The 27075-nt window shown below is 46.0% G+C and overlaps 1 protein-coding gene across 2 annotated transcripts in view; it reads left to right on the top strand.

Annotated features, from left to right (window-relative positions):
• The window catches only part of CFAP57 (cilia and flagella associated protein 57), a 127059-nt gene that overhangs the window by 54152 nt on the left and 45832 nt on the right, over window positions 1-27075 (top strand). For both annotated transcript variants that reach the window (XM_037908028.2, XM_043521515.1), the window contains 5 exons: window positions 6870-7082; window positions 16495-16668; window positions 18897-19058; window positions 19583-19738; window positions 26918-27011. In XM_037908028.2, the coding sequence (XP_037763956.1) occupies window positions 6870-7082; window positions 16495-16668; window positions 18897-19058; window positions 19583-19738; window positions 26918-27011 (799 nt within the window). The remainder of the gene's footprint in view (window positions 1-6869; window positions 7083-16494; window positions 16669-18896; window positions 19059-19582; window positions 19739-26917; window positions 27012-27075) is intronic.

The following is a 27075-nucleotide window of genomic DNA, read 5'->3' as shown; positions in this document are numbered from 1 at the left end:
GGAGATACAACTACAATCTGTGAGACTCCTTAGCCAAGTTTAAAGACTCTCTGCCTCAGGACTCAAAGCAGGAGTTCTCTGCCCTCTTGGAGGAGGGTAAGAATGTGGCCAGGACATCTCTCCAGGTGGCTATAGATATAGCCAACACAGCAGCCAGGACAATGGCCTCTGCTGTCACCATGAAATGATGCTCTTGGCTCCAGTTCTTGGAACTTCCTCATGAGGTCCAAACAATCCATCCAGGGCCTCCCCTTTGAAGGTTCCTCATTATTTTTGGAGCAGACATAACACTCCATGGCCTGAAGAACTCAAGGGCCACCCTCAGGTCACTGGGCCTTTACGCTCTGTTGGTTTCCTGTAAGCACTTCAGGCCCCAACAACTGCCACGTTTCTCGGCTCCACCTATGAGACAGGAGTCCTATAAAAGGAAAGGGAGAGGTTACAAGTGGCATCAACCGCTCCCCTCCACCTCAACCTCCCAGCCGAGGTTACATAGGTACTCCAGTGGGCCCAAGCAGCCCTTTTGAAGGTGCACCCAAGGGGCCTAGAGCAGTTCTCGCTTCAGATCCTGCCTCCCCTTTATTTTTGGACCATTTGTCCCACTTCAGCCCAGCGTGGTCCTGAACAACATAGATCATTAGGTGTTAAGTACAGTGACAATCGTCTACACCTTTCAGTTTTCATCCACCCCTCCCTCCCACCCCAATCTCTGTCCCTCTGCATGGACCCTTATCATGAGCAACTCCTCACCCAGGAGGTGCAGTTCCTCTTACAGAGGGGGGTGGTGGAGGAGGTTCCTCAAAATTTGAGGGGGAAGGAGGCTTACTCCCAATATTTCCTAATCCTAAAGGCCAAAAGGGGCCTTTGGCCCATTCTGGACCTGGGTCGCCGCAACAGATATTTCAAGAAACGGAGGTTCTTCGTAGTCTCCCTGGCTTTCATCATTCCCTTCCTGGATCCAGGGCACTCATATTCTTCCTTCGACTTAAAGGATGCCTACTTTCACATTTCTATCATCTGTGGCCACAGAAGATTTCTCGGATTCATTGTAAACCAATGCCACTACCAATTCACTGCTCTCCCATTCAATCTGTCTGCAGTCGCCTGGGTTTTCACGAAGTTCATGGCAGTAGTAGCGGCCTTCCTCAGATGGCAAGGTGTTCAGGTCTACCCATTCCTCGACGACTGGCTGATCAAGGGGCAGTTAGAAGCTCACGTATGGAATAGCATTAGCATGGTCCAAGCCACCTTCCGGTTGCTGAGCCTGTTGATGAATGAGCAGAAGTCAACTATTGTCCCAGTTCAGAGAATAGAATTTATTGGGGGCAGTGCTCGAGTCGACCCAGGCCAGAGCCTTCCTTCCAGAGACCTGATTTCAGACTAAGTCATGGTCCACCCAATTACGACAGCCCAAGTTTGCCTCAAGCTACTGGGGCACATGGCTGCATGCATTTATGTGGTTTGGCATGCAAGGCTGCATCTCAGGCCCCTCCAGATGTGGCTAGCATGAGTGTGTTCCATGAACAGATACCACTTGGATTCAGTGCTCACCATTCCACCCCTGGTCCACACTTCCCTGGACTGGTGGAAGGACCTAAGGTTGGTAATGATGGGGGTAGCCTTTGTGGCCCCACCGCCATCATTGTCTCTAGTTTCAGATGCATCAGACCTAGGTTGGGGAGCCCACCTCAACAACTTATGGTCCCAGTGTTACCTGCACAATCTAGGGCACCACAACTTTACCCTACTGTGGGTTTGTGGTTAGATGTTTGGCTGCATGTGTGTGTTCTTCCTGTGTGCTGTTCCAGCTCTGTGCAGATAATTGGCACAGCAGACCTTGAGTGAACTGCCCAATGACTACAAGATTCATTAAGGTACGAAGGCCAGGTTTATTGTCGATTAAGCATGGTTCGAGTATCCTGCAGACTCTATCGTACCACTAATACATGTATGCCCATAACAATGCACCAGCTCAGTGAAAGATGAGACTTTCTGTTCTTCCCTAGGCTAGACAAAGACACTCCCTCTGAGATACATCTTTATACCCTGATACAAACAAGTTACATACTGCTCCTCTAACATAGTTAGTTACTGCCACCCTGACGTGGCTAGTAATCACCCATCACCTTCATAGAATCATAGAATATCAGGGTTGGAAGGGATCTCAGGAGGTCATCTAGTCCAACCCCCTGCTCAAAGCAGGACCAATCCCCAACTAAATCCATTTGTCAAGCCTGACCTTAAAAACCTCTAAGGAAGGAGATTCCACCGCTTCTCTAGGTAACCCATTCAAGTGCTTCGCCACCCTCCTAGTATCCAACCTAAACCTCCCCCACTGCAACTTGAGACCATTACTCCTTGTTCTGTCATCTGGTACCACTGAGAACAGTCTAGAGCCATCCTCTTTGGAACCCCCTTTCAGGTAGTTGAAAGCAGCTATCAAATCCCCCCCCATTCTTCTCTTCTGCAGACTAAATAATCCCAGTTCCCTCAGCTTCTCCTCATAAGTCATGTCCTCCAGACCCCTAATCATTTTTGTTGCCCTCCGCTGGACTCTTTCCAATTTTTCTACATCCTTCTTGTATTGTAGGGCCCAAAACCAGACAGTACTCCAGATGAGGCCTCACCAATGCTGAATAGAGGGGAATGATCACATCCCTCGATCTGCTGGCAATGCTCCTACTTATACAGCCCAAAATGCGGTTAGCCTTCTTGGCAACAAGGGCACACTGGACTCATATCTAGCTTCTCATCCACTGTAACCCTTAGGTCTTTTTCTGCAGAACTGCTGCCTAGCCACACAGTCCTTAGTCTGTAGCAGTACATGGGATTCTTCCATCCTAAGTGCAGGACTCTGCACTTGTCCTTGTTGAACCTCAGATTTCTTTTGGCCCAATCCTCCAATTTGTCTAGGTCACTCTGGACCCCATCCCTACCCTTCAGCGTATCTACCTCTCCCCCCAGTTTAGTGTCATCTGCGAATTTGCTGAGGATGCAATTCATCCCATCATCCAGATCATTAATAAAAATGTTGAACAAAACCAGCCCCAGGACAAACCCCTGGGGCACTCCGCTTGATACCAGCTGCCAACTAGGCATCGAGCAATTGATCATTGCCTGTTGAGCCCGACAATCTAGCCAGTTTTCTGTCCACCTTATAGTCCATTCATCCAAGCCATACTTCTTTAACTTGCTGGGAAGAATACCATGGGAGACTGTGTCAAAAGCTTTGCTAAAGTCAAGATATATCACATCCACCGCTTTCCCCATATCCACAGAGCCACTTATCTCATCATAGAAGGCAATCAGGTTGGTCAGGCATGACTTGCCCTTGATGAATCCATGTTGACTGTTCCTGATCACCTTCCTCTCCTCCAAGTGCTTCAAAATGGATTCCTTAAGGACCTGCTCCATGATTTTGCTGGGGACTGAAGTGAGGCTGACTGGTCTGTAGTTCCCCGGATTCTCTTTCTTCCCTTTTTTAAAAATGAGCACTATATTTGCGTTTTTCCAATCATCAGGGACCTCCCCTGGTCACCACGAATTTTTAAAGATAATGGCCAATGGCTCTGCAATCACATCAGCCAACTCCCTCAGCACCCTTGGATGCATTAGATCTGGACCCATGGGCTTGTGCATGTCCAGCTTTTCTAAATAGTCCTTAACCTGTTTTTTCACCACTGAGGGCTGCTCACCTCCTCCCCAGACTGTGTTGCCCAGTGCAGCAGTCTGACCTTGTCTGTGAAGACCGAGGCAAAAAAAGCATTGAGTATTTCAGCTTTTTCCACATCATCTGTCACTAGGTTGCCTCCCCTATTCAGTAAGTAGTTATATTCCTGGAAAATGCTACTGTGAGCGAAATGATGTTAAGTGAATCGAATTTCCCCATAAGAAGTAATGTAAATATGGGGGGGTTAGGAAACAATTTAATATGGTATACAGCAATGATGATTGTGAAGCTTGTTTGGGGTGGTGGAGTCAGAGTGGAAAAGGGTGAGATATTTCCCAGGGAATGCCTTACTGCTAAATGAACTAGCACTCAGCTGAGCCCTCAAGTATTAACATGTTGTTAATGCAGCCTCATGTTCTACAAGGCAGCACAAATTGTGGGAGGAGACACACCATGGCAAAGAGAGACAGAGACACACACCCTGTGTGTGTGAGAGAGAGAGAGAGAGAGAGAGAGAGGTTTTTCCCCTTTAAGTACACTGACCCCACTCTAAGTACACTGCATCCGATGAAGTGAACTGTAGCTCACGCAAGCTTATGCTCACCTTGAGGCTTCACATCTTCCCAGAGCGGATCACCTCAGCAGGTACTTTTCCTCTCACCACAAGTGGTTCCTTCACCAGAAATCATCAGGTTCATCTTCCAAACCTGGGGATCTCCCCAGGTGGACCTGTTCGTGACCAAGCAGAACAGAAAGTCCCATCAGTTTTTCCTCACTGTGAGGGCACAGCCTGGGCTCTCTCTCCTATGCCTTCCTGCTCCCATGGACAGGGCTGCTGCTCTACGCTTTTCCCCTAGTCCCTCTGGTTCACAACGTCCTTCTGAAAATCAAGCAGGACAAGGCAAGAGTTATTCTCATAGCCCCAGCGTGGCCACGTCAACACCAGTTTGGTAAGCTGCTGGATCTATCAATAGCAATCCCACTCCTGCTTCTGCTCTGTCTGGACCTGATCTCAGAAGACTATGGCGGTTGCTTCACCCAAACCTTGCCTCCCTTCACATAACGTGTGGATGTTACATGGCTGAACCTGGAGGAGCAGGCCTGTTAGGAACAAGTTCTCCAGATTTTGATAGGTAGTAGAAAGCCGTCCACTAGGGCTACCTACCTTGCCAAATGGAAACGCTTCTCAATTTGGGCATGACATAGAGGTCTCTCTCTGATCCGATCTTCTCTTCAGGTTGTCTTGGACTACTTAAGAACGGACATACTGGGTCAGACCAAAGGTCCATCTAGCCCAGTATACTGTCTTCCGACAGTAGCCAATGCCAGGTGCCCCAGGGGAATGAATAGAATAGGTAATCATCAAGTGATCTATCCTCTGTTGCCTATTCCCAGCTTCTGGCAAATGGAGGCTAGGGACACCATCCCTGCCCATCCTGGCTAATAGCCATTACTTCCTCCAAAGTAAGGTCTGGCCCTTGCGTCCATCAAGGTGCACTTGGCAGTAATCTTGGCCTTCCACCCACTGGTGAATGGCAGGTCAATGTTCTCTCACAAGATGGCGGTCCGGTTTCTCAAGGTACTGGAGAAACTCTATCCTCGGGTCCTCCTTCCATGTGACTTAAACCTGGTTCTGTCAAGGTTCATGGGCCGTCCCTTTGAACGCCCCTCTAATTCTCCTCTCTTGGAAAGGAGTATTCCTGGTGGTGATCACCTCAGCCAGAAGGGTTTCTGAAATCAGGGCCCTTACGTCAGAACCACTGTACACAGTGTTCAAGGACAAGATCCAGCTGCACCCCACCCAGCTTTCCTGCCAAAAATGGTTTCAAAATTCCATAGCAACCAGGCTATTTTCCTGACAGTCTTCTTCCCAAAGCCTCATATAAACTCTGAGGAGCAGCAGCTTCACTCATTGGACATTAGGCATGCCCGCACCTTCTGTATTGAAAGGACTAAACCCTTTCACAAATCCACATATCTCTTTGTAGCAGTAAAGATGAAATGGCGTCCAGTATCATCCCAGAGGATCTTGTCCTGGATAACCGCCTCTGGCCATCCTAACCGCTCACTCCACAAAAGCTAAGGTCTCTTCAGAGGCATTCCTTGCACAAGTCCCAGTCCAGAACAACTGCAGGGCAGCAACTTGGTCATCAGTGCATACCCTTGCATCCCACTACACCATCATCCCACAGGCCGGAGACAATGCCATGTTTGGAAGAGCAGTGTTAGAATCAGCATGTCCATGAACTCTGATTCCACCTCCTGAGGTACTACTTGTGAGTCACCTAATGTGGAATGGACATGACCAAGCACTCAAAAAAGAAAAAATGGTTACTGACCATAATTGTTGTTCTTTGAGATGTGTTGCTCATGTCCATTCCACGACCCACCCTCCTGCCCCTCTGTCAGAGTGGACCAACAAGAAGGAACTGAGAAGGTGCATAGCCGGTGACACCCCTTATACCACAACCTGAGCACGCTGCACCAGAGGGTGCTAAAGCCAGCCCAATGGATATCACTGAGAGAAACATCTCCAGCAACAGTGCACACAGCGCACACACACCTAATGCGGCATGGACATGAGCAAGAACAACAGTTAGGTCAGTAACCCTTTTTTATATTTATTCTAATATTTCTGTAGTTCATTGCTGTAGTGCAAATATCTTCTGTAATGTCTGCTGTAGTGCAAATATCTTGCTTCTCACTAAGTAGGAGCTCAGTCACTGGTAGCCAACTTGTATAATGTATCTGAATAGTCTCAGGTTGTTCTGAAGGGTAACAGTTGGTAATGGTAGTGGAGTAACAGGTGAAAGAACCTGGAGATATGTTACAGGACTCCCCTTATGCTCACTAATATGATTAGCATTTTAACATTTTCTATCAGAGTGATTAATTCTATAAGTGATTCTTATACATTTTCTAAAGCAAAAATCAAAAACAAAAGAAAAAAACAATAAAGCAAAAACACAAAAAAAGAAAGACGGACAAATTTAATTGCAAAACATTTGGTTGTTTAAAAAAATCAAAAGCTATATTAGAAGCATGGCTGTGCCATATAAAACATGGATTACTATAAACAAAACTGTCTAGAAGGGGTTCACCAGATAAAATGGTGAGATTTAACAAGACACAAGCTCCCTTCCAGGGCTCATAGAGTCACCGAGTGTGGGTCTGATTGGTGTGTTTCCACTCTTACCAGGTACGCTCAGTCATATGGAGTGCAGATGACAATAAGTTGATTTCCTGTGGCACAGATGGTGCAGTGTATGAGTGGAGCTTGTTGACGGGTAAGAGGGAGTCAGAGTGTGTGCTCAAGTCCTGCAGCTACAGCGGTGTTGCCATCTCTCCTGATGCCAAAATCATCTTTGCTGTCGGATCTGACCAAACGCTTAAGGAAATTTCGGATTCTTCGGTGAGCCAGCTAACATAAATACCTGTGACTTCGCTAGGTCCTGACAGGCAGCTTAAAGGATGGTTATTACCCAGGGAAAGCACCAGTGCTTTCCTCTCCCTACCTCCCATTTTCCAGTTTAAGCAAATAGGAAGGAACCTTGTCTTTGTATGCATCCACTGACACCTCCTACCACCTGAAATGTTATGTTGTTATTTATCTATGTTCTTATACTATGCCCTTCACCATGATACCTGAGCATTTGTTGCTATTTCATTTCATTTTATGATACTTCCAGCAATTTTTCAATGCATATGACAAATTAACTTTGAGCTACATTATCAAAAGCTTTACTAAAATTCAAATATATCTCATCTATTGCAGTTTCCATTGTCCACAGCTTTTCTTTACAGAAGCAGTTAAATGTGTGTAACAAGTGTTTAAAATTTTCAAAAGCACCAAAGTCTCATCTTGAAAAGTTACTTAGGAAAGTTACTTAGACACTTCTGAAAATTGTACAAAGATCTATTTATAAACCCTATGTGACACTACGTCCCATATTCTTCCTAGATATATTGTGTGGCAAATTGCCAGCACTACTTTGATAGGTCTCGCACTTTCTCTTCTTGGGGAGGGTTCGTTTCTCGCCCCTGAACTGGGGTATTAACTGCCCAACTAGTATCCTAGAGGAGGGGAGTGGAGAGGGAGGGACCCAGGCCCGCCCTCTACTCCGGGTCCCAGCCCAGGGGCCCTAGGGATAGCAGTAAACCTCTTGAACTAGCGGTTTCTTCCCCTGGGCTACTTCCCTCTTCTGCCTTTCAGCTTGTGGGGCTTCCTGCCCTCCCTCTGCACAAACCAGGTGTCCCTTTACCTAGGGTCTTGGTCTTCTTAGCCCACCGCAGCACTTCTCCAAACTGTTCTCTACTCCAACACCAATCCACTCTGCTTCAACTCCTTCCCTTCTCTGATTGAAGCAGGGGGGTTTTATCAGGTGACTGGCTTCAGGTGCTCTAATTGATTTCAGGTGCTTTTAATTGGCTTCGGGTGCTTTAATCTATCTATTAAACTTTCTTCCGTCTATAGGGAATAAGGCTCCCTTCTAACACTCTCCTGCTGCCCTCTGGCCATGCTGTATCATATATCCCATCCCCCGCTCAACACCATGGGGTTGGGCTACTTGGGACGAGAGGCAGTGCTGTCGTGATAGGCCATCAGCATTGCCGTGTTGGCTTCCAGCCCTATGCTGTACCCGGAAATGGAAGGGCTGCAGGAATAGGAACCACCTAGTCACTCTTGCGTTCTTCTCCTTGTTTCTGTGCATCCACTGGAGTGGGGCATGGTCTGTCATGAGGGTAAACTCCAGTAGGTAGTAGCGGAGAGTCTCCATAGCCCATTTTACCACCAGACATTCCTTTTCAACGAAGGCATACTTTTGTTCCCTGGAGAGGAGTTTCTGGCTGAGGTACAAGATTGGGTGTTCCTCCTCCCCTACCATCTGCGAAAGGACGGCTCCTAGCCCTACTTCCGAGGCATCTGTTTGTAGAATGAATTCCTTCTTGAAGTCTGGGGCTATGAGTATTGGATGGCAACAAAGGGCTGTCCTTAAATCTGCAAATGCTCCTTCTGCCACATCAGTCCACTTTACTATCTCAGGGCCTCGAGCCTTTATCAAATCCGTCAATGGCCCTGCTCTTGTGGCAAAATGAGGGATGAATCTCTGTTAGTATCCTACTATCCCTAGAAATGCTCTGACCTGCTTTTTGCGGACTGGTCGAGGCCAGCCTTGTATTGCCTCCACTTTGTTCCATTGGGGTTTCACCAAACCTCTCCCTACTACATACCTGAGGTATCTGGCCTCAGCTAGTCCTAGGACACATTTGAGAGGGTTGGCAGTGAGGCCGGCCTCCCGCAGGGTGTCTAGCATCACTTCTACTTTTCCAAGGTGCATTTCCTAGTCAGGGCTATGGATGACTATGTCGTCTAGATAGGCGGTGGCATACTTGGCATGGGGTCGCAGCAATTTGTCTATAAGTCATTGGAATGTTGCAGGGGCCCCATGGAGTCCGAAAGGGAGGACGGTGTATTGGAACAGGCCATCGGGTGTAGAGAAGGCAGTCTTTTCCTTGGCATTCTCGGCCAGGGGAATTTGTCAATATCCTTTGGTCAGTTCTAGAGTGGTTAGGTATCGGGCCTTGCCTAACTGATCAACTAGCTCGTCAATGCATGGTATTGAATAGGCATCGAATTGGGATACTTCATTCAACTTCCGGAAGTTGTTGCAAAACCTCAGGGTGCTGTCAGGCTTGGGGACTAGGAGGATAGGGCTGGACCACTGGCTGTGGGCTTCTTCAATAACCCCGAGTTCCAGCATCTTCTTCACTTCTGTCCTAATTTCTTCCCTTTTAGCTTCCGGTATTTGGTATGGTCTTATCATCACCCTTACTCCGGGACTGGTGACAATATGATGTTGGACCAGTGTCGTACAGCCCAACTGTACAGAACACGTCCTGGTTCTGTTGGATCGTATCAATGACCTCTGTTCGTTGTTCTGGAGTTAACTCAGAAGATATCTTCACCTGCCCCTGTGGGTCGTCTGTCTGGGGTGGAGCTTCCCGAATGACCAGGCACATCTCTCAATCATGCCAGGGCTGAAGTCTCCGTACTTTCGCCCGATGGTTGTAATATGTCTGCTGGGCCTCTTGTGCTTTTTCCAAATGTTCTTGTACTATAGGGGTTACTCGAGTTATTCGCTCTCTCATCTGTGTCATGTGCTCAATGACATTCTTTCCTGGGTTGGGTTGTTCTTCCCAATCTTCCTTGGCAAAATCTAATATTCCACATGGGTGACGTCCGTATAGTAGTTCAAAGGGAGAGAAACCAGTGGACGCCTGGGGGACTTCCTGTATAGCAAACACTAGATACGGTAGAAGGGTATCCCAGTCTTTTCCGTCCTGTGCTACCACCTTCCGGATCATACTTCTAAGGGTACGGTTAAACCGCTCAACCAGTCCATCTGTTTGTGGATGGTAGACTGAGGTCCATATGGCCTGGATTCGGAGTAGGGTACATAAGTCTTTCTTTAATTTTGACATGAACGGGGTTCCTTGATCTGTCAGGATCTCCTTAGGGATGCCCACTCTGGCAAAAACCTGGAGTAGTTCTTTTGCTATTGCCTTGGATGTGGGGTTTCTTAAAGGAATGGCTTCTGGATACCGCGTGGCATAGTCAAGGATGACTAGTACGTTTCAGTGGCCCCATGCCGATCTTTCCAGTGGGCCCACTATGTCCATTGCTATCCTCAAAAGGGACTTCAATAATAGGCAAAGGTACTAATGGGGCCCACAAGTGAGGTTGGGGGCTATGCAACTGGCATTCTGGGCAGGAGGCACAATAGCGCTGGACCTCTGCATATATTCCTGGCCAATAAAACCTTCTTAGGATTCTATCCAGTGTCTTGTCTACTCCTAGATGTCCCCCAAATAGATGACTGTGAGCTAACTCTAGTACTGCCCTTGTGTGTTTCCGTGGGACTAAGAGTTGCTCTACTTCTTCCCCTCGTATTTGCGCTATCCTGTACAACAGATCGCGTTTGAGCACGTAATATGGCCTTGGGCCTTTGGTCTTTCCTTCCACGGGTACGCCATTTACTTCCACTACCTCCTCCCTCACATTCGCATATAGCGGGTCATTGGCTTGGTCCTGCCCAAAATTGTCACGTGCGGTACCAATCTGACCTAGTTCCAGGGGGCCTGTTTCTACTCCGCCCCCTGGGTTGCTCCTACTTGGGCTAGGAACCGCCTCCAAGTCCTCACTGGCCTGAATTATCTCCTGGCCTCCCAAGCGGGTTCGCCTACCAACAAGGGAGGTTTTCTGGTTCTCTGCTAGAATCCTGGTCCCTAATCTTTTATCTATCGTCCTTTCCCACCTAGACTTTCGGGGTTTTCCGGGGGATGAGAATAACTCTGGGGCAAATTCGGCAAACATTGGGGTGAGGCTATCTTTAGGTGCCTCTGTCTCAGCCCGGGGGTTGCTACTCTCCCCTGGCTCTATATGGGGGAGTAAGCTCTCAAACCCGGGGAAGTCCCTACCAATTAAGACAGGGTAGGGGAGCCAGGGGACCACCCCTGAAGTCACCGTGGTAGTATTCCCCTGGATCTCAATCCGTACCGAGATTGCGGGGTAGAAATTTATGGTGCCATGCCACGCACCTTACCCCTGTGGTTTTGGCCCAGGTTAGTTGGTCTTGCCCCACCAACTTCCCCGAGACCAGCGTGACAGCATTCCCGGAATCTACTAATGCTATGGTTTCAATTCCATTCATTTTTACTGATCTTGTATACCCATGCAAGGTCATTGCGACCCCTACCACACCGATTAGGCCACGTTGATCCCCGTGATCCCCCAGATTACACTGCATAGGCTCTTCCCTATTGGAGCATTGGGCTGCTATATGCCCCAATTCCCCACACTCGTAACACCACCCCCTTATTCCAGTTGCCACCCTCTGCCTGGGGCTATTTGGCTGGACCCCCCCACCCCCAAAGCCCTCTCTTCCCAGACCCCCAGGTTCCTTTTTGGCCTTGGGCCATTCCTCTGTGTCTTTCCTCCCAGTTATGGTTCTCCTGGAGTTCGAGAGTCCGGGGCCTTGGGTTTGGGACCGGCTTCCTGGTTTGCCGTGTCTCACCCCCTGGGGTCTGGAACAGTTCACCGGCTGCCAACTGTCTTTCCACAAGGGAGACCAACTCATCATAGGTGGAGGGGTCATTCTGGCCAACCCAAGCCCGGAGGCCTGGTTTTAGCCCCCTCATACACCGGTCCAGTACCAGGAGCTCCATTGTCTTCTCAGAGCTGAGGGCCTCAGGGCTCAGCCATTTCTGGGTCAGGTGGATCAGGTCAAACAATTGCGATTGGGGTGTCTTGTCCTCTGTATACTGCCACGCATGGAACCTCTGGGCTCGCAACGCTGTTGTTACTCCATCTCTGGCCAGGATCTCTGCCTTCAGCTGTGGGTAATCTGCTGCAGTCTCCAGGGCCATATCATAGTAGACCTTCTGGGCCTCCCCACACAGGAACGGGGCGAGGATACCAAACCACTGATCTTGGGGCCAGGCCTCCCACAGGGCTGCTCTTTCAAAAGCCAGGAGGTATGCCTCCACATCATCCTCCCGTGTCATTTTCCATAGGCAGTGGCTGGCCCATATGGTCCGGGTCCCATCACAGTTGCAGTTCAGCTCCATAAGGGCCTTCATCTGGTTCATCAGCTCTTGCAGCAGGGCTCAGTCCTGGGCAGCCTGACTCATCAATAGACTATTAGTCTCCTGCTGCATCCGAGTCGCCTCCTGTTGGGCAGTTGCTTGGACCCAGGTAGCCTCCTGCTGGGCTGCGGTGTTTTGTATTAGGGCCTTGACCACGTCATCCATTTTAGGGATGGGAGGGTTTTGGCTAATCCTGGTTTAAGTGCCCAGCTCTGAGATCCCACTTCTAATACCACGTGTGGCAAATTGCCAGCACTACTTTGATGGGTCTCACGCTTTCTCTTCTTGGGGAGGGTTCAGGGCACCATTTCTCACCCCTGAACTGGGGTATTAACTGCCCTACTAGTATTCTAGAGGAGGGGACTGGAGAGGGAGGGACCCAGGCTCACCCTCTACTCCAGGTCCCAGGCCAGGGGCCCTAGGGATAGTGGTAAAACACTTGAACTAGCTGTTCCTTCCCCTGGGCTACTTCCCTCTCCTGCCCTTCAGCTTGTGGGGCTTCCTGCCCTCCCTCTGCACAAACCAGGTGTCCCTTACCTAGGGTCTTGGTCTTCTTAGCCCACCATAGCACTTCTCCAAACTCTCCTCTGCTTCCCCCCAAACTGCTCTCTACTCCAACACCAATCCACTCTGCTTCAACTCCTTCCCTTCTCTGATTGAAGCAGACGGGTTTTATCAGGTGACTGGCTTCAGGTGCTCTAATTGACTTCAGGTGCTTTAATTGGCTTCAGGTGCTTTAATTAATCTATAGGGAATAAGGCTCCCTTCTAACACTCTCCTGCTGCCCTCCAGCCATGCTGTATCACAATTGTTATGATATGATTATGGCATAACTATGATGTATTTTATGCAAGATAGGTTATGTGGGATATCATTTGAAAGGTCATGATTTTCTGAATATGGCTGAATATGATTATCCTATTTGTATGCATGTATCATGTTGGTATCTGATGTTAGGAATATTGTCTATGCATCTATTACAAATGTGTTTACACCTGGGGAACGCCCAGTAGGCAGAATGCAATCAATCTAGATAGCTGGCTGGGAAGGGCCATTAGGGAGAACAATAGGTTTTAGAAGAAGCTAATCTCCCACTGGGGAGCCTTCTTGAGGATGCTACAAACAGCCTCCGAATTATGGCTGCTGTGACCCTAGAGGGACATGTGACCAAGTCACCTGGTACTGAACTCCATCTTGGAATACCAGTGTTTTTCCACTGAAAGGTGTGAGAACTAAGCCTGGAGACAAAGGGTTCCTGCCATATGCAAAAGCTATTTAAGGCAGGGGAGTGACATCATTGTGGTTCTTCACTGACTCCCTGCCCAAGGAGAATCCTGAAAACACCTGAGGAAGAAGGACTGAACTGGGGGAAGGGCTGAACCCAGGCTAGAGGGATTTCTAGCCTGTGAAAGGAATACCTGGGGTTTTAAGCTGCAAGCAAGTGCAGTTTGCCCTTTAAGAAGCTCTGCAACCGGCCTAAATCATCATTAGGGTCCTACCAAATTCACAGTCCATTTTGATCAATTTCACGATCATAGGATTTTTTTTAAATTGCAAATTTCATTTTTTCAGATATTTAAATCTGAAATTTCATGGTGTTGTAATTGTAGGGGTCCTGATCCAAAAAGGAGTTGTGGGGGGTCCCGAGGTTATTGACGGGGGGGTTATGGTACTGCTACCCTTATTTCTGCACTGCTGCTGGTGGTGGCGCTGCCTTCAGAGCTGGGCAGCTGGAAAGTGGTGGCTGCTGGCTGGGAGTCCAGCTCTGAAGGCAGAGCCGCCTCCAGCAGCAGCGCAGAAGTAAGGGTGGCATGGTATGGTATTGCCACCCTTACTTCTGCACTGCTGCCTGCAGAGCTGGGCCCTCAGTCAGCAGCTGCCACTCTCCAGCCAAGCAGCTCTGAAGGCAGCAATGCAGAAATAAAGGTGGCATGATATGGTATTGTGACAGTTTGGATCACAGAAACCCCCTAGGTGTTATTAATTAACCCAGAGTATGTATTAAGTAAAAAGTGATTTTATTAAGCACAACAAGTAGGATTTAAGTGGTTCCAAGTAATAACAGACAGAACAAAGTGAATTACCAAGCAAAATAAAATAAAATACACAAGTCCATGCCTAATACAGTAAGAAAACTGAATACAGATGAAACCTCACCCTCAGAGATGTTCCAATAAGCTTCTTTCACAGACTGAATGCCCTCCTAGACTGGGCACAACCCTTTCGCCTAGTACAGCCCTTGTTCCAGCTCAGGCGGTAGCGAGGGGATTTCTCATGACTGCAGCCCCCTTTTCTGTTCTACCCCCTTATATGTCTTTTGCACAAGACGGGAATCCTTTGTCCCTCTCTGGGTTCCCACCCCTCCTTCGAAATGGAAAAGCACCAGGTTAAAGATGAATTCCAGTTCAGGTGACATGATCACATGTCACTGTAAGACTTCATTACCCACATGCCAGCACACAGGTATACGGGAGGACTTACAAGTAAACAGAGCCATCTATAGTCAGTTGTCCTGGTTAATGGGAGCCATCAAGATTCCAATCCACCATTAATGGCCCACACTTTGCATAATTACAATAGACCCTCAGAGTTATATTTTCCATTTCTAGTTGCAGATACAAGAATGGTACATACATACAAATAGAATCATAGAATCATAGAATATCAGGGTTGGAAGGGACCCCAGAAGGTCATCTAGTCCAACCCCCTGCTCAAAGCAGGACCAAGTCCCAGTTAAATCATCCCAGCCAGGGCTTTGTCAAGCCTGACCTTAAAAACCTCTAAGGAAGGAGATTCTACCACCTCCCTAGGTAACGCATTCCAGTGTTTCACCACCCTCTTAGTGAAAAAGTTTTTCCTAATATCCAATCTAAACCTCCCCCATTGCAACTTGAGACCATTACTCCTCGTTCTGTCATCTGCTACCATTGAGAACAGTCTAGAGCCATCCTCTTTGGAACCCCCTTTCAGGGGATGACCACACTCAGTAGATTATAAGCTTTGTAATGATACCTTACAAGAGACCTTTTACATGAAGCATATTCCAGTTACATTATAGTCACACTTATTAGCATATTTTCATAAAATCATATAGAGTGCAACGTCACAGGTATTACCACCCTTACTTCTGCGCTGTTGCCTGTAGAGCTGGGCCCTCAGTCAGCAGCTGCCACTCTCTGGCCGCCCAGCTCTGAAGGCAGCAGCGCAGAAGTAAGGGTGGCAATACCACAACCCCCCTAAAATAACCTTGCGACCCCCCCCCATAACTCTTTTGGGTCTGGACCCCCAATTTGAGAAAAGCTGGTCTCCCCCCGTGAAATCTGTTTAATATAGGGTAAAAGCACACAAAAGACCAGATTTCTCAGGGGGAGACCAGATTTCTCAGTCCGTGACACGTTTTTCATGGCCTTGAATTCAGTAGGGCCCTCATCATCATTAAGGTGAGAATTTGCTACTCATGTCCAATCTCTTTAGTATATTAAGCTTAGATTGCGTTTTTGTTTATTTGTTAAGTACTCTGCTTTGATCTGTTTGCTATCCCTTATAATCAATTAAAATAATCAATTAAAATCTATCTTTTGTAGTTAATAAACTTGTTTTTGTTTTGTCTAAAACCAGTGTGTGGAAATCATACTTGGGGCAGAAAACTGTTGCATATCTCTCTCCACACTGAGGGAGAGGGCAGATTTTATGAGCTTACGCTTTACACTTCTCTGTGCAATGCAAGACAGTTTAATTTTGGTTTACCCTCCGGAGGGGTTGTGTGCCTGGGAAGCTGGTAAGTGCCCTATCTATATAGCCTTCCCATGCAGGGGCTGGTCAGAAAGCCTGTCTGCATGTTATTGCAGCTGGATGTGTCCCTACCTGTGTGCTCGTGAAAGTGTGAGACTGGGAGTGTGTCTGCAGCTTATCACAGCATTACAGCATGAGTGGGAGCCAAGGCTGGTGGGTCGAGGGGCTCAGTGGTACCCCAGTTCCAGGCAATACCCGGGGGGAACTCGTCACACCCTAATGCTAATTATTGCTCATGGTTCGGTTCCTCTAGGCAGTTTTTTCTCACTATTTTATCATTATTTTCTGTAAATGGAATGGTGTGTCAGCTGCTCTTACACTATGTTACTTAGGCAGTATTATAGAGCTTATTCTATGCTGGGTTTTTTTGTTTGTTTTTTTTTTAGATCCTGTGTGAAGTGCCTACTTTTGATGTTACTTACACTGCAATAGTCGTGTCTCATTCTGGGCGCATGGTGTTCACAGGCACCTCAATGGGGACCATCCGATCTATGAAGTACCCACTGCCTGTGCACAAAGAGTTCAATGAGTATCAGGCCCACGCTGGCCCTGTTACCAAGGTAAGGAGTTTATTTTTTCTTTTCCAGCCAACAACAATCTGAGTCATTTGGACTCCCCTGCTCTTTGTTTATCTCTGTTTTCTTCAACTCTATAGATCCGCTAGTGTTAAGGCTACATATTGTATGTGGAAAATGTGAGGAGAATTTGTATTAATTTTTATGAATGTTAAATCTCCTTGGTTTTGTTGGTTAAGGTATTGTTGGCTGAAAAGTAGATAAGGGTTAAATCCTGCAGCCCCTCACTAGAGAAACACATAAACCAGTTTGGACTAGAAACAGGATCAGAAGAAGGAACTTTGAAATATTGAACAAGGGACCTTTGGAAGGACTAAAAGGTAGCCCATGAGCTAAGAGGGAAGATTCACTGACTGGGAAGATAAGACTGACTGGCAGGCACCAGGCAGCAGTTGCCTGGGGCATTCTCTCTGACCCAGCACAATGCTTTGGGTATACCTGGCCTAAGCAGAACCTAATTAAACTGGCATGTAAAGGCAAAGTTTAGATAAGACAAAATATGTGCAGGCTTTTGTTATTTTTAATCCACTTGTCTCTGCTTGCGATGCTCCTTTGACTAAATTAATCATACTCTATTTTGAACAAGCTGTTTTCTGGCATTGCTTTTACCAGTTTGGATCACAGCTCTCAGAGAGGCTGTTGTAGCAGGGGCCAAAACTAGTTGGACCTTTTGAAGGTAAAGTTAGTTGGTAAACAAGGGATGCTGCAGCCTGGTAATCCAGTCCAAAAGTGGGTGATTTTTGGGGTCCAGCCCTGAGAGTGGGCCTATGACTTGGAGAGGGTGCCCAAGAGAGAGACTGAAAAAAGGATCACAGGTGCAGCTCACCTTTCTGTCATAATGCTGTACTGAGTTCCATTATACTCCTCTGTCACATGCATGTAAGTGCCTCAAAAATTCTGCTCTGGGGATGAAAACTATCTGTGCCCGTTGGTGGATTGTTTCAGCAAATTTTAGGAGAATCCATTCACCTGTATCTGAGTTATGGGAGAGGATGAAAAAATACCTAAGCATTTAAAAGAAAAAAGAATTGTGCTCAAATATGGCTGAACAAAAAATTCCTAACTTGGCGTATGGCACGTCCTCTCTGAGGAAGAGTCTCTTATTTAAGTTTGGCTGGGGTGAAGAAAATAAAAATAAAGTTATCAGGGTTTGGAAAATCTCTTCTGAGCATTGCCAGTGGATATTTAAGTTTTTAGTATAACCTAATGAAGACACTTTCCTGCTTTGAAAAGGGCAGTGAGAATGGCACATCTTCCCCGTCCAAACTGACATGCCCAGGGCACACTGCTTGAACAAACTGCAAGAGAGAAATTGTAACTGCCAATCTGTCAACCTTTCAGAAAAACAGTAAAGTTGATGGATGGCATCCAGAGGATGGGCCTTGCAAGGGGGCCTCACCCTGTCCAAAGCTGGAGAAATTTCAGATTCTTTTTGTTTAAAAAAAAAAAAAGCCAAATCCTTGCCCCTTTAAAACTCTTTGCAGAGGCTAGTTGTGTTAAGTATCTGTGACAGGGTGCGGGGCACAAACTCCCTGCCATGCCAGCCCCAATCAACGGGAATGGATTGGGGCTGGCTGAATAGCCCTGCCTGCCTGGCAACTAGGAACAGCTGCCAGCTTAATTAGCCAGGGGCTATAAAGGCTGGGAGGAAGGAAGCCAGAGGGGGAAAGAGAAAGGTAAGAGGGACTGGTGGTTCTGGTCTGTTGCTGGTAAAGTCTGGCTGTAAAACCCTGTACATAGATAGTAAGCTGGTGGTGGGAAAGAACTATATAAATAAAATACACGGGTGATTGCATTGACCTGAGGTATCCCTGTTTGGTTTTGTGAGGACAGAAGAGGCAGAAGCAAGAGGGGCCCAGCTGTGCCTTGCTACAAAATCAATGTCAGAAAAGTGGGCCCTTGACCTAGGATCTTGTCTGTACTAGATTTGTAATTTTTTTCCTGCCATTCTAGTAATATTTGTGCAGCTCCACTGGTGACAAGAGTGCTATCATAGACAGGGCCCGGGGCTGCTAGTGTTCTAGCTACCCTGTCGTCTAGACTTGGTGGTTAAATAGCTGGGCTACATTCGCATTCTCACCACAACTTCACTGATAGTAATAATGACAGGAACTCTTAGGGGGGGAAAAAATCTAGTGTAGATATAACCTATATCTCTCCCCTATCCTATATCTTTTCTACTCTTTTTATTCTGCTGTCTCTTCCCTCCTTAGATGTCCATAACATGTGATGACCAATTTCTGCTGACTGTCTCTGAGGATGGCTGCCTGCTTATCTGGAAAGTGTATGATAAGGAAGGGCGGGGTCTGAAACGGGAGAAGGAAGTGGGATATGCTGATGAGGTGCTGATCACAAAAACAGATATGGAAGAGAAGGTATGAACAAGTTAAGAATACAGATCCTACACTCTCTCCTCAGACTCCCAGTCTAGACATTATGACCTACATTTGCAGAATGTTGTGACCAGCTCCGTCTCCATTACACAATAGCTGAGTGGACTGACCACAGTATAATTCAGAAGGAGACGCTACACCCAAACAGCTGGTGCTACCAATATTGATGTGCAAAGAGTAGTAGCAGCTCCCATTTCAGTGAGGGTGAAGAGTAGGGGCCCTATGCCTTGGTCAACTGATTATAGACTCTGAGAACAGTTTGAGTGGAGAGGGCAGAAGCAGGATTTCTGTTTACCCTCTTATAAGGCCAAGGTTCAAAATTAAGATTTTTCCTGTTTCAGTGGTACATTCACCTCCAAATGGGCAAAATATTTGAAAATGTTCTGGAAACTCTCAGTGCCATGGTGCTGTTTGCAGCGGTGTGAACATGCAGAGGTAGTACCCTCAAGGAATTGTAGTTACAAGTAAATAACCTCTTATCAATCTTGTTGTCTTTTTCATGGCAGACTCAAGTCATGCTAGAACTGAAGACTCGTGTGGAGGAACTGAAGATGGAAAACGAGTACCAGTTACGACTCAAGGACATGAACTATAATGAGAAGATGAAGGAATTAACAGAAAAATTTATCCAGGAGATGGAGTCCCTTAAAACCAAAAATCAGGTATTGTTCACATTGTAGCAGAAAATAGCAAGATATCTACTCTTATTGCTAGTGTTATAATCACAACTTGCATTATACAGCCATGGATTCCATTTAAAGTGCCTACAAAATCTGTTAGGAAAATCAAATTCCTCCTCCTATAGTCCCAGCTGCCAACTAGACATTGAGCCGTTGATCACTACCCATTGAGACTGACTATCTAGCCAGCTTTCTATCCACTTTATAGTCCATTCATCGAATCCATACTTCTTTAATTTGCTGGCAAGAATACTGTAGGAGACCATATCAAAAGCTTTGCTAAAGTCAAGGTATATCACATCCACTGCTTTTCCCCCTATCCACAGAGCCAGTTATCTCATCATAGAAAGAAATCAGGTTGGTCAGACATGACTTGCCCTTGGTGTATCCATGTTGACTGTTCCTGATCACCTTCCTCTCCTACAAGTGCTTCAAAAATGGATTCCTTAAGGACCTGCTCCATGATTTTGCTGGGGACTGAAGTGAGGCTGACTGGTCTGTAGTTCCTTGGATTCTCCTTCTTCCCTTTTGAAAAGATGGGCACTATATTTACCTTTTTCCAATCATCTGGGACCTCCTCTGATCACCATGAGTTTTCAAAGATAATGGCCAATGGCTTTGCAATCGCATCAGCCAGCTTCCTCAGCACCCTCGGATGCACTGCATCTGCCCCCATGTACTTGTGCATGTCCAGCTTTTCTAAATAGTCCTTGACCTGCTCTTTCACCACTGAGGGCTGCTCACCTCCTCCCCATACTATGCTGCCCAATGCAGCAGTCTGGGAGCTGACCTTGTTCATAAAAAGAATGAGAAGTTCTTGTGGCACCTTAGAGACTAACAAATTTATTTGAGCATATGCTTTCGTTGTCTGTGAAGACCAAGGCAAAAAAGCATGGAGTACTTCAGCTTTATCCACATCTGTAACTAGGTTGCTTCCCCCATTCAGTAAGGGTCCCATGCTTTCCCTGACCACCACCTTGTTGCTAACAAACCTGTAGAAACCGTTCTTGTTACTCTTCACATCCCTTGCTAGCTGCAACTCCAGTTGTGCTTTGGGCTTCCTGATTACACCCCTACACGTTCGAGCAATATTTTTATATTCCTCCCTAGTCATCTGTCTGAGTTTCCACTTCTTGTAAGCTTCCTTTTTGTGTTTAAGCTCACCAAAGATTTCTCTGTTAAGCCAAGCTGGTCGCCTGCCATATTTGCTATTCTTTCTGCACATTGGGATAGTTTGTTCCTGAACCCTCAGTAAGGCTTCTTTAAAATACAGCCAGCTCTCTTGGATACCTTTCCCCATTCATATTAGCCTCCCAGGGGATCCTGCCCATCAGTTCCTTGAGGGATTCAGAGTCTGCTTTTCTGAAGTCCAGGGTCCATATTCTGCTGCTCTCCTTTCTTCCTTTTGTCAGGATCCTGAACTCTACCATCTCATGAACACTGTTGCCCAGACTGCCACCCACTTCTACTTCTCCTACCAATTTTTCCCTATTTGAGCAGCAGGTCAAGAGGAGCATGGATCCTAGTTTGGTTCCTCCAGGACTTGCACCAGGAAGTTGTCCACAACACTCCAAAAACTGCTCTACAGTATTCCTCTTACAGCATATGTCAGGGTGATTGAAGTCCCGCATGAGAACCAGGGCCTCTGATCTGGAAACTTCTATTAGTTGCGTGAAGAAAGTCTCATCTTCCTGGTCTGGTGGTCTATAGCAGAGGCCCACCACAACATTACCCTTGTTGCTCTCACCTCTAAACTTAATCCAAAGACTCTCAACAGGCTTTTCTCCAGTTTCATATTGGAGCGCTGAACAATCATACTGCTCTCTTACTTACAGTGCAACTCCTCCACCTTTTCTCCCCCACATGTCCTTCCTGAACAGTTTCTATCCATCCATGACAGTGCTCCAGTCATGTGAATTACCCCACTGTTATTCCAATCACATCATAGTTCCTTGACTGTGCCAGAACTTCCAATTCTTCCTGCTTATTTCCCAGGCTTCTTGCGTTCATGTAGAGGCACCTAAGATAACTAGCCGATTGCCCTGCTTTCTCAGTATGAATCAGGAGGCCTCCCCTGTTGCACCTTCCTCTTTGTATTTCCTCCCGGTATCCCACTTCCCCACTGACCTCAGGGCTTAGGTCTCCATCCCCCGGCGAACCTAGTTTAAATTCCTCCTCACTAGGTTAGCAAGCCTGCCTGCAAAGATGCTCTTCCCTCTCTTCACTAGATGGATTCCATCTCTTCCTAGAGGTCCTTCTTCCTGTAGCAACGTCCCATGGTCGAAGAATCCAAAGCCCTCTCCGACACCACCAGCGTAACCACGCATTTACCTCCACAATTCAGTGGTCCCTACCTGGGCCTCTTCCTTCAACAGGGAGGATGGACAAGAACACAATATGCACCTCAAACTCCTTCATCCCTCTTCCCAGAGCCACATAGTATGCAGTGACCCTGCTCAAGATCATTCTTGGCATTATTATTGGTGCCTATGTGGAGAAGTAGGAAGGGGTTGCGGTCCGAGGGCTTGATCCACAGCAGAGGTGTTGCTGATACCGTGGTCAGAAGACCTGATGTATGTGAACACCCTGACCCTTGTGATTCCCAGAGAACTCTGCAAACTCAGAGAGGACTTGCCCAAGCTAATCCTCATAGCTCCAGTGTGGCCCAGGCAATTCTGGCTCACAGTTCTGCTGAACCTGTCTGTATCCCAACCCAGAACCTTACTTCTGCACCCTGATTTGCTGTCTCAGAACCAAAGACAAAACCTACACCTGAATTTGGCATCCCTGCATCTCACAGTATGGTGAGTGGATGTCAATGACAGAACAGGTGTACTCTTGTCAAGTTAGCGAAGTTCTAATAAATAGCAGAAAAAATCAACAAGATAAACCTACATGGCAAAATGGAAGATATTTTCTCAGATGCTACCAGAAATCAGTGGCACCTCATCACTTTTCAATTCCTCAAATATTTGACTACTTATTAAATGGAAATACAAGAACCTATCACTCAGTTCTGTCAAGGTGCACCTGGTGGTTATCTCTGTTATCATACATTGGTGCAGGGGCATTCAATTTTTTTCTCGTCCATTGGTAATTAGGTTCCTGAAAAGCCTAGTTAAGGTATTCTCCTCACTCAAGGAAACTATCCCTATGGGAGGACTCGAGCCTGGTACTTTCAGCCCTCGTGAGGCCAGTCTTTAAAGCCATGGCCTTTTCTTCCCTGCTGCGCCTTTCCAGGAAAGTGGCATTTCTGCTTACTATAACTTCTGCTAGAAGAGTTGGGGAAATTCAGATATTGACTGCTGATCTGATTTTTACAATAGTTCACTTAGACAGTGTATCCATGAAGACCCACCATAAATTTCTCCCTGAGGTAGTGACAGAATTTCACCTACATCAACAAATACATCTCTCATTCATTCTTCCCAAAACCTCACTGAGCTGAGGCAGCATTGCACATTCTGACATCAGGAGAGTCCTGGCCTACCACCTGAACAGGGTGAAACTAGGGCTGTCAATTAATCAGTTAATCATGTGAGTTAACTCAAAACAATTAATCTTGATCGATTGCCGTTTTAATCGCACTATTAAACAATAGAATTCCAATTGAAATTTATTAAATATTTTGGATATTTTCTACATTTTCATATATTGTATTCTGTGTTGTAATTGAAATCAAAGTGTATATTTTATTACAAATATTTGCACTGTAAAAATGATAAACAAAAGAAATACTTTTTTCAATTCACCTCATAGGTACTATAGTGCAGTCTCTTTATTGTGACAAACGTTTGTTTGTTCTCTTTGAGTGCAGTTACGTAACAACGTAAAACTTCAGCGCCTACAGTTCACTCAGTCCTACTTGTTTGTCTTAGCGATTGGCTGAAAAAAGTTTGTTTTACATTTACAGGCGGTAATGCTGCCCTCTTAATATTTACAGTGTCACCAGAAAGTGAGAACAGGCATTTGCATGGCACTTTTGTAGCTAGCATTGCAAGATATTTATGTGCCAAGTATGATAAACATTTGTATGCCCCTTCATGCTTCGGCCACCGTTCCAGAGGATATGCTTCCATGCTGATGACGCTCGTTTTTTAAAAAAAAAAAAAAAAAAAAAAAAAGTTAATTAAATTTGTGACTGAACTGTTTGCGGGAGAATTCTATGTCCCCCTGCTCTGTTTTACCCACATTCTGCCATATTTCATGTTATAGCAGTCTCAGATGATGACCCAGCACGTGTTGTTCACTTTAAGAACACTTTCACTGCAGATTTCACAAAATGCAAAGAAGGTACCAATGTGAGATTTCTAAAGCTAGCTACAGCACTCGACCCAAGGTTTAAGAAGCTGAAGTGCCTTCCAAAATCTGAGAGGGACAAGGTGTGGAGCATACTCTCAGAAGTCTTAAAAGAGCAACACTCCGATATGGAAACTACAGAATCCGAACCACCAAAAAAGAAAATCAACCTTCTTTTGGTGGCATCTGACTCAGCTGATGAAAATGAACATGCCTCGGACCACACTGCTTTGAATTGTTATCATGCAGAACCCATCACCAGCTTGGATGCATGTCCTCTGGAATGGTGGTTGAAGCCTGAAGCACTAAAGATTTTTATGTCCCATCTGGCACTAAATATCTTGCAACGCTGGCTACAACACTGCCTTGCAAACACCTGTTCTCACTTTCAGGTGACATTGTAAGCAAAAAGCAGGCAGCATTATCTCCTGCAAATGTAAACAAACTTGTTGAGCCAAACAAGTTTTAGGACTGAGTGGACTTATAGGCTCTAAAATTTTACATTGTTTTATTTTTGAATGCAGTTTTTTGGTACATAATTCTACATTTGTAAGTTGCACTTTCATGGTAAAGAGATTCCACTACAGTACTTGTGTTAGGTGAATTGGAAAATATTATTTTTTTTTACAGTGCAAATACTTCTAATCAAAAATAAATATAAAGTGAGAAATTTACACTTGCATTGTGTGTTGTTGTATTTGAAAATCTAGAAAACATCCAAAAATATTTAAATAAATTGGTATTCTATTGTTTAGCAGTGTGATTAATCATGATTGGTGTATTTTTTTTTTTTTTTAAGTCACTTGACAGCCCTAGCCGAAACCCTTTAGAAAATCTATCAAGACCACTTGTCTATGTAGCAGAAAGGTCAAAAGGCTCTGCAATTTCATCTCTGAGACTGCAAAACTGGATTTCTGATTGTGTCAGAACATGATATGACATAGCCAAGGTAGAACCACTATCCACACTCATTACCCATTCTACTGAAGCGCAAGACTCTTCAGCAGCTCACTGCAAAAATCTACCAGTGTTAGATATCTGTAAAGCAGCTGGGTAGGCATCAGTACACATGATCACAAGGCACTATGCTCTAACTGAGGCTTCCAGATCTGATGCTGCATTTGGTAAAGACAGGTTTCAGAGTAGCAGCCGTGTTAGTCTGTATTCGCAAAAAGAAAAGGAGTACTTGTGGCACCTGAGAGACTAACCAATTTATTTGAGCATAAGCTTTCATGAGCTACAGCTCACTTCTTCGGATTCATTCCAGTGAGGTGAGCTGTAGCTCACAAAAGCTTATGCTCAAATAAATTTGTTAGTCTCTAAGGTGCCACAAGTACTCCTTTTCTTTTTGGTAAAGAAGTTCTTCACTCATTGTTTAATGAGATAGGAGCTTGGAGGAGTTAATGCAACTATTGCCTAGGAGTCGCCATCAGTGGAATGTGCATATAGATAAAGGAGAATGGGAAGTTACCTACCATATACACTACAGTAACTGGCATTCTTCAGGACATGTACATATACGCATTTCACAATCCACCCTTCCATCCCCTCTACATCAGCGTCCTCTTTGGGGATTCTGCAGTAAGAAGGAATCAACTAGTGGCCAACACATTCGTGAATGCTTCATCCTTATGCCCTCGCTGAAGAGCATGAGGACTGGGAGGAGGACACATACACATTATATGGATACAGCTGGCCAGAAAAGTCTCTGATCTTGAGCTCTTGAGGTGCATGCACATCATCTGTGGAATGGGCATATGGACAACACATCTCAAGAACTCCTCTTAAGATATAGGGTAAATAACCTCCCAGTGATTTTGTTTCAATCCTTAGCACCCCTTTGGAATGTTGTAGCATAAGGGTACATCTACACTGCAATTAGACACTCATGGCTGGCCCATGCCAGCTGAATAAGGCTCGCAGGGCTCAGTTTGCAATGCTACTTAATTGCAGTGTAGGCTCAGGCTGCAGCCTGAGCATTGAAGCTCTCCCATCTCACAAGGCCCTAGAGCTCAGACTCCAGCCCAAGCCCAGAAGTCCACACTAAACAGCCCTTCTGCCTTACCCTGCAAGCCCGAGTCAGCTGGCACAGGCCAGGTGCAGGTTTTTAATTGCAGTGTAGACATATCCTAAGTGGGCATTCCTAGAGCTGTAAAGATATATCTCAACTATGTGGAATTCACGGGCCAACTGTACTCTGTTCATCTTATTCTGCCCAAAATGCCAGGATCTTAGAGCTTAAAGGTTTCTGCAGACAAAATGTTAAAATCCTGCACCAATTGGCATGCTGGGCATCTGAGGAAATGATTTACAAAGAAGGAGATGAGGTCCCTAGTGGCATTATGGAGGGACAGTGTATAAGCCTCACCTGAGTAAGACTTGCAAAGTAGGTTTCCTGTTACTCACAAGCTTTTCTAACTTTTCAGTAGATAGAGATCTATGTAGCTCTATGCCAGTGGTTCTCAACCGGCGGGCCAATCGGCACAGAGCTGCGGCCCATGTGACATCCTCAGGGCCATGCAGGTAGTATTGGAGGTGGCCCACATAATCCATTGTGGGCCACACATGCAGCCCACAATGGTAAATAGGTTGAGAACCACTGCTTTATGCTATACTCTAAGAACTCCATTTACTACTCTGTAACTTGGTTTTCCTTTTGCTTTTTAGTCTGTCCCTTCTGGATTCATTTGCCCTGGAGGCTTTGTTATCTTAGTGACCCCTGCAGTCTCACTCTGAAAAGGGCAGAGCTACACAGTCCACTCTTTCTTTGATTTATTCCCCACCCTAGGCAGGCATTTGAGGGATTTGGAGGTTGGTTTGCTGTTTTCAGATGAAAACTTCATCTGTTTATATTTTTTCCAGGTGTTAAAGGCAGAGAAAGAAAAGCAGGAACTGCAGTACCAGGAGCAGCTGTCTGAGCTGATGGAAAAACAGTCCAGGGAGGTGCAGGACCTAGGTTAGGACGCATAGAAATATGTACGCATAGAAATATGTACACATAGAAATATGTACGGAATGGG

The sequence above is a fragment of the Chelonia mydas genome, chromosome 8, assembly GCF_015237465.2.
Source record: "Chelonia mydas isolate rCheMyd1 chromosome 8, rCheMyd1.pri.v2, whole genome shotgun sequence".
NCBI lineage: Eukaryota > Metazoa > Chordata > Testudines > Cheloniidae > Chelonia > Chelonia mydas.
The sequence above is the reverse complement of the archived record's forward strand: the minus strand, read 5'-3'. Positions and strand labels throughout refer to the sequence as shown.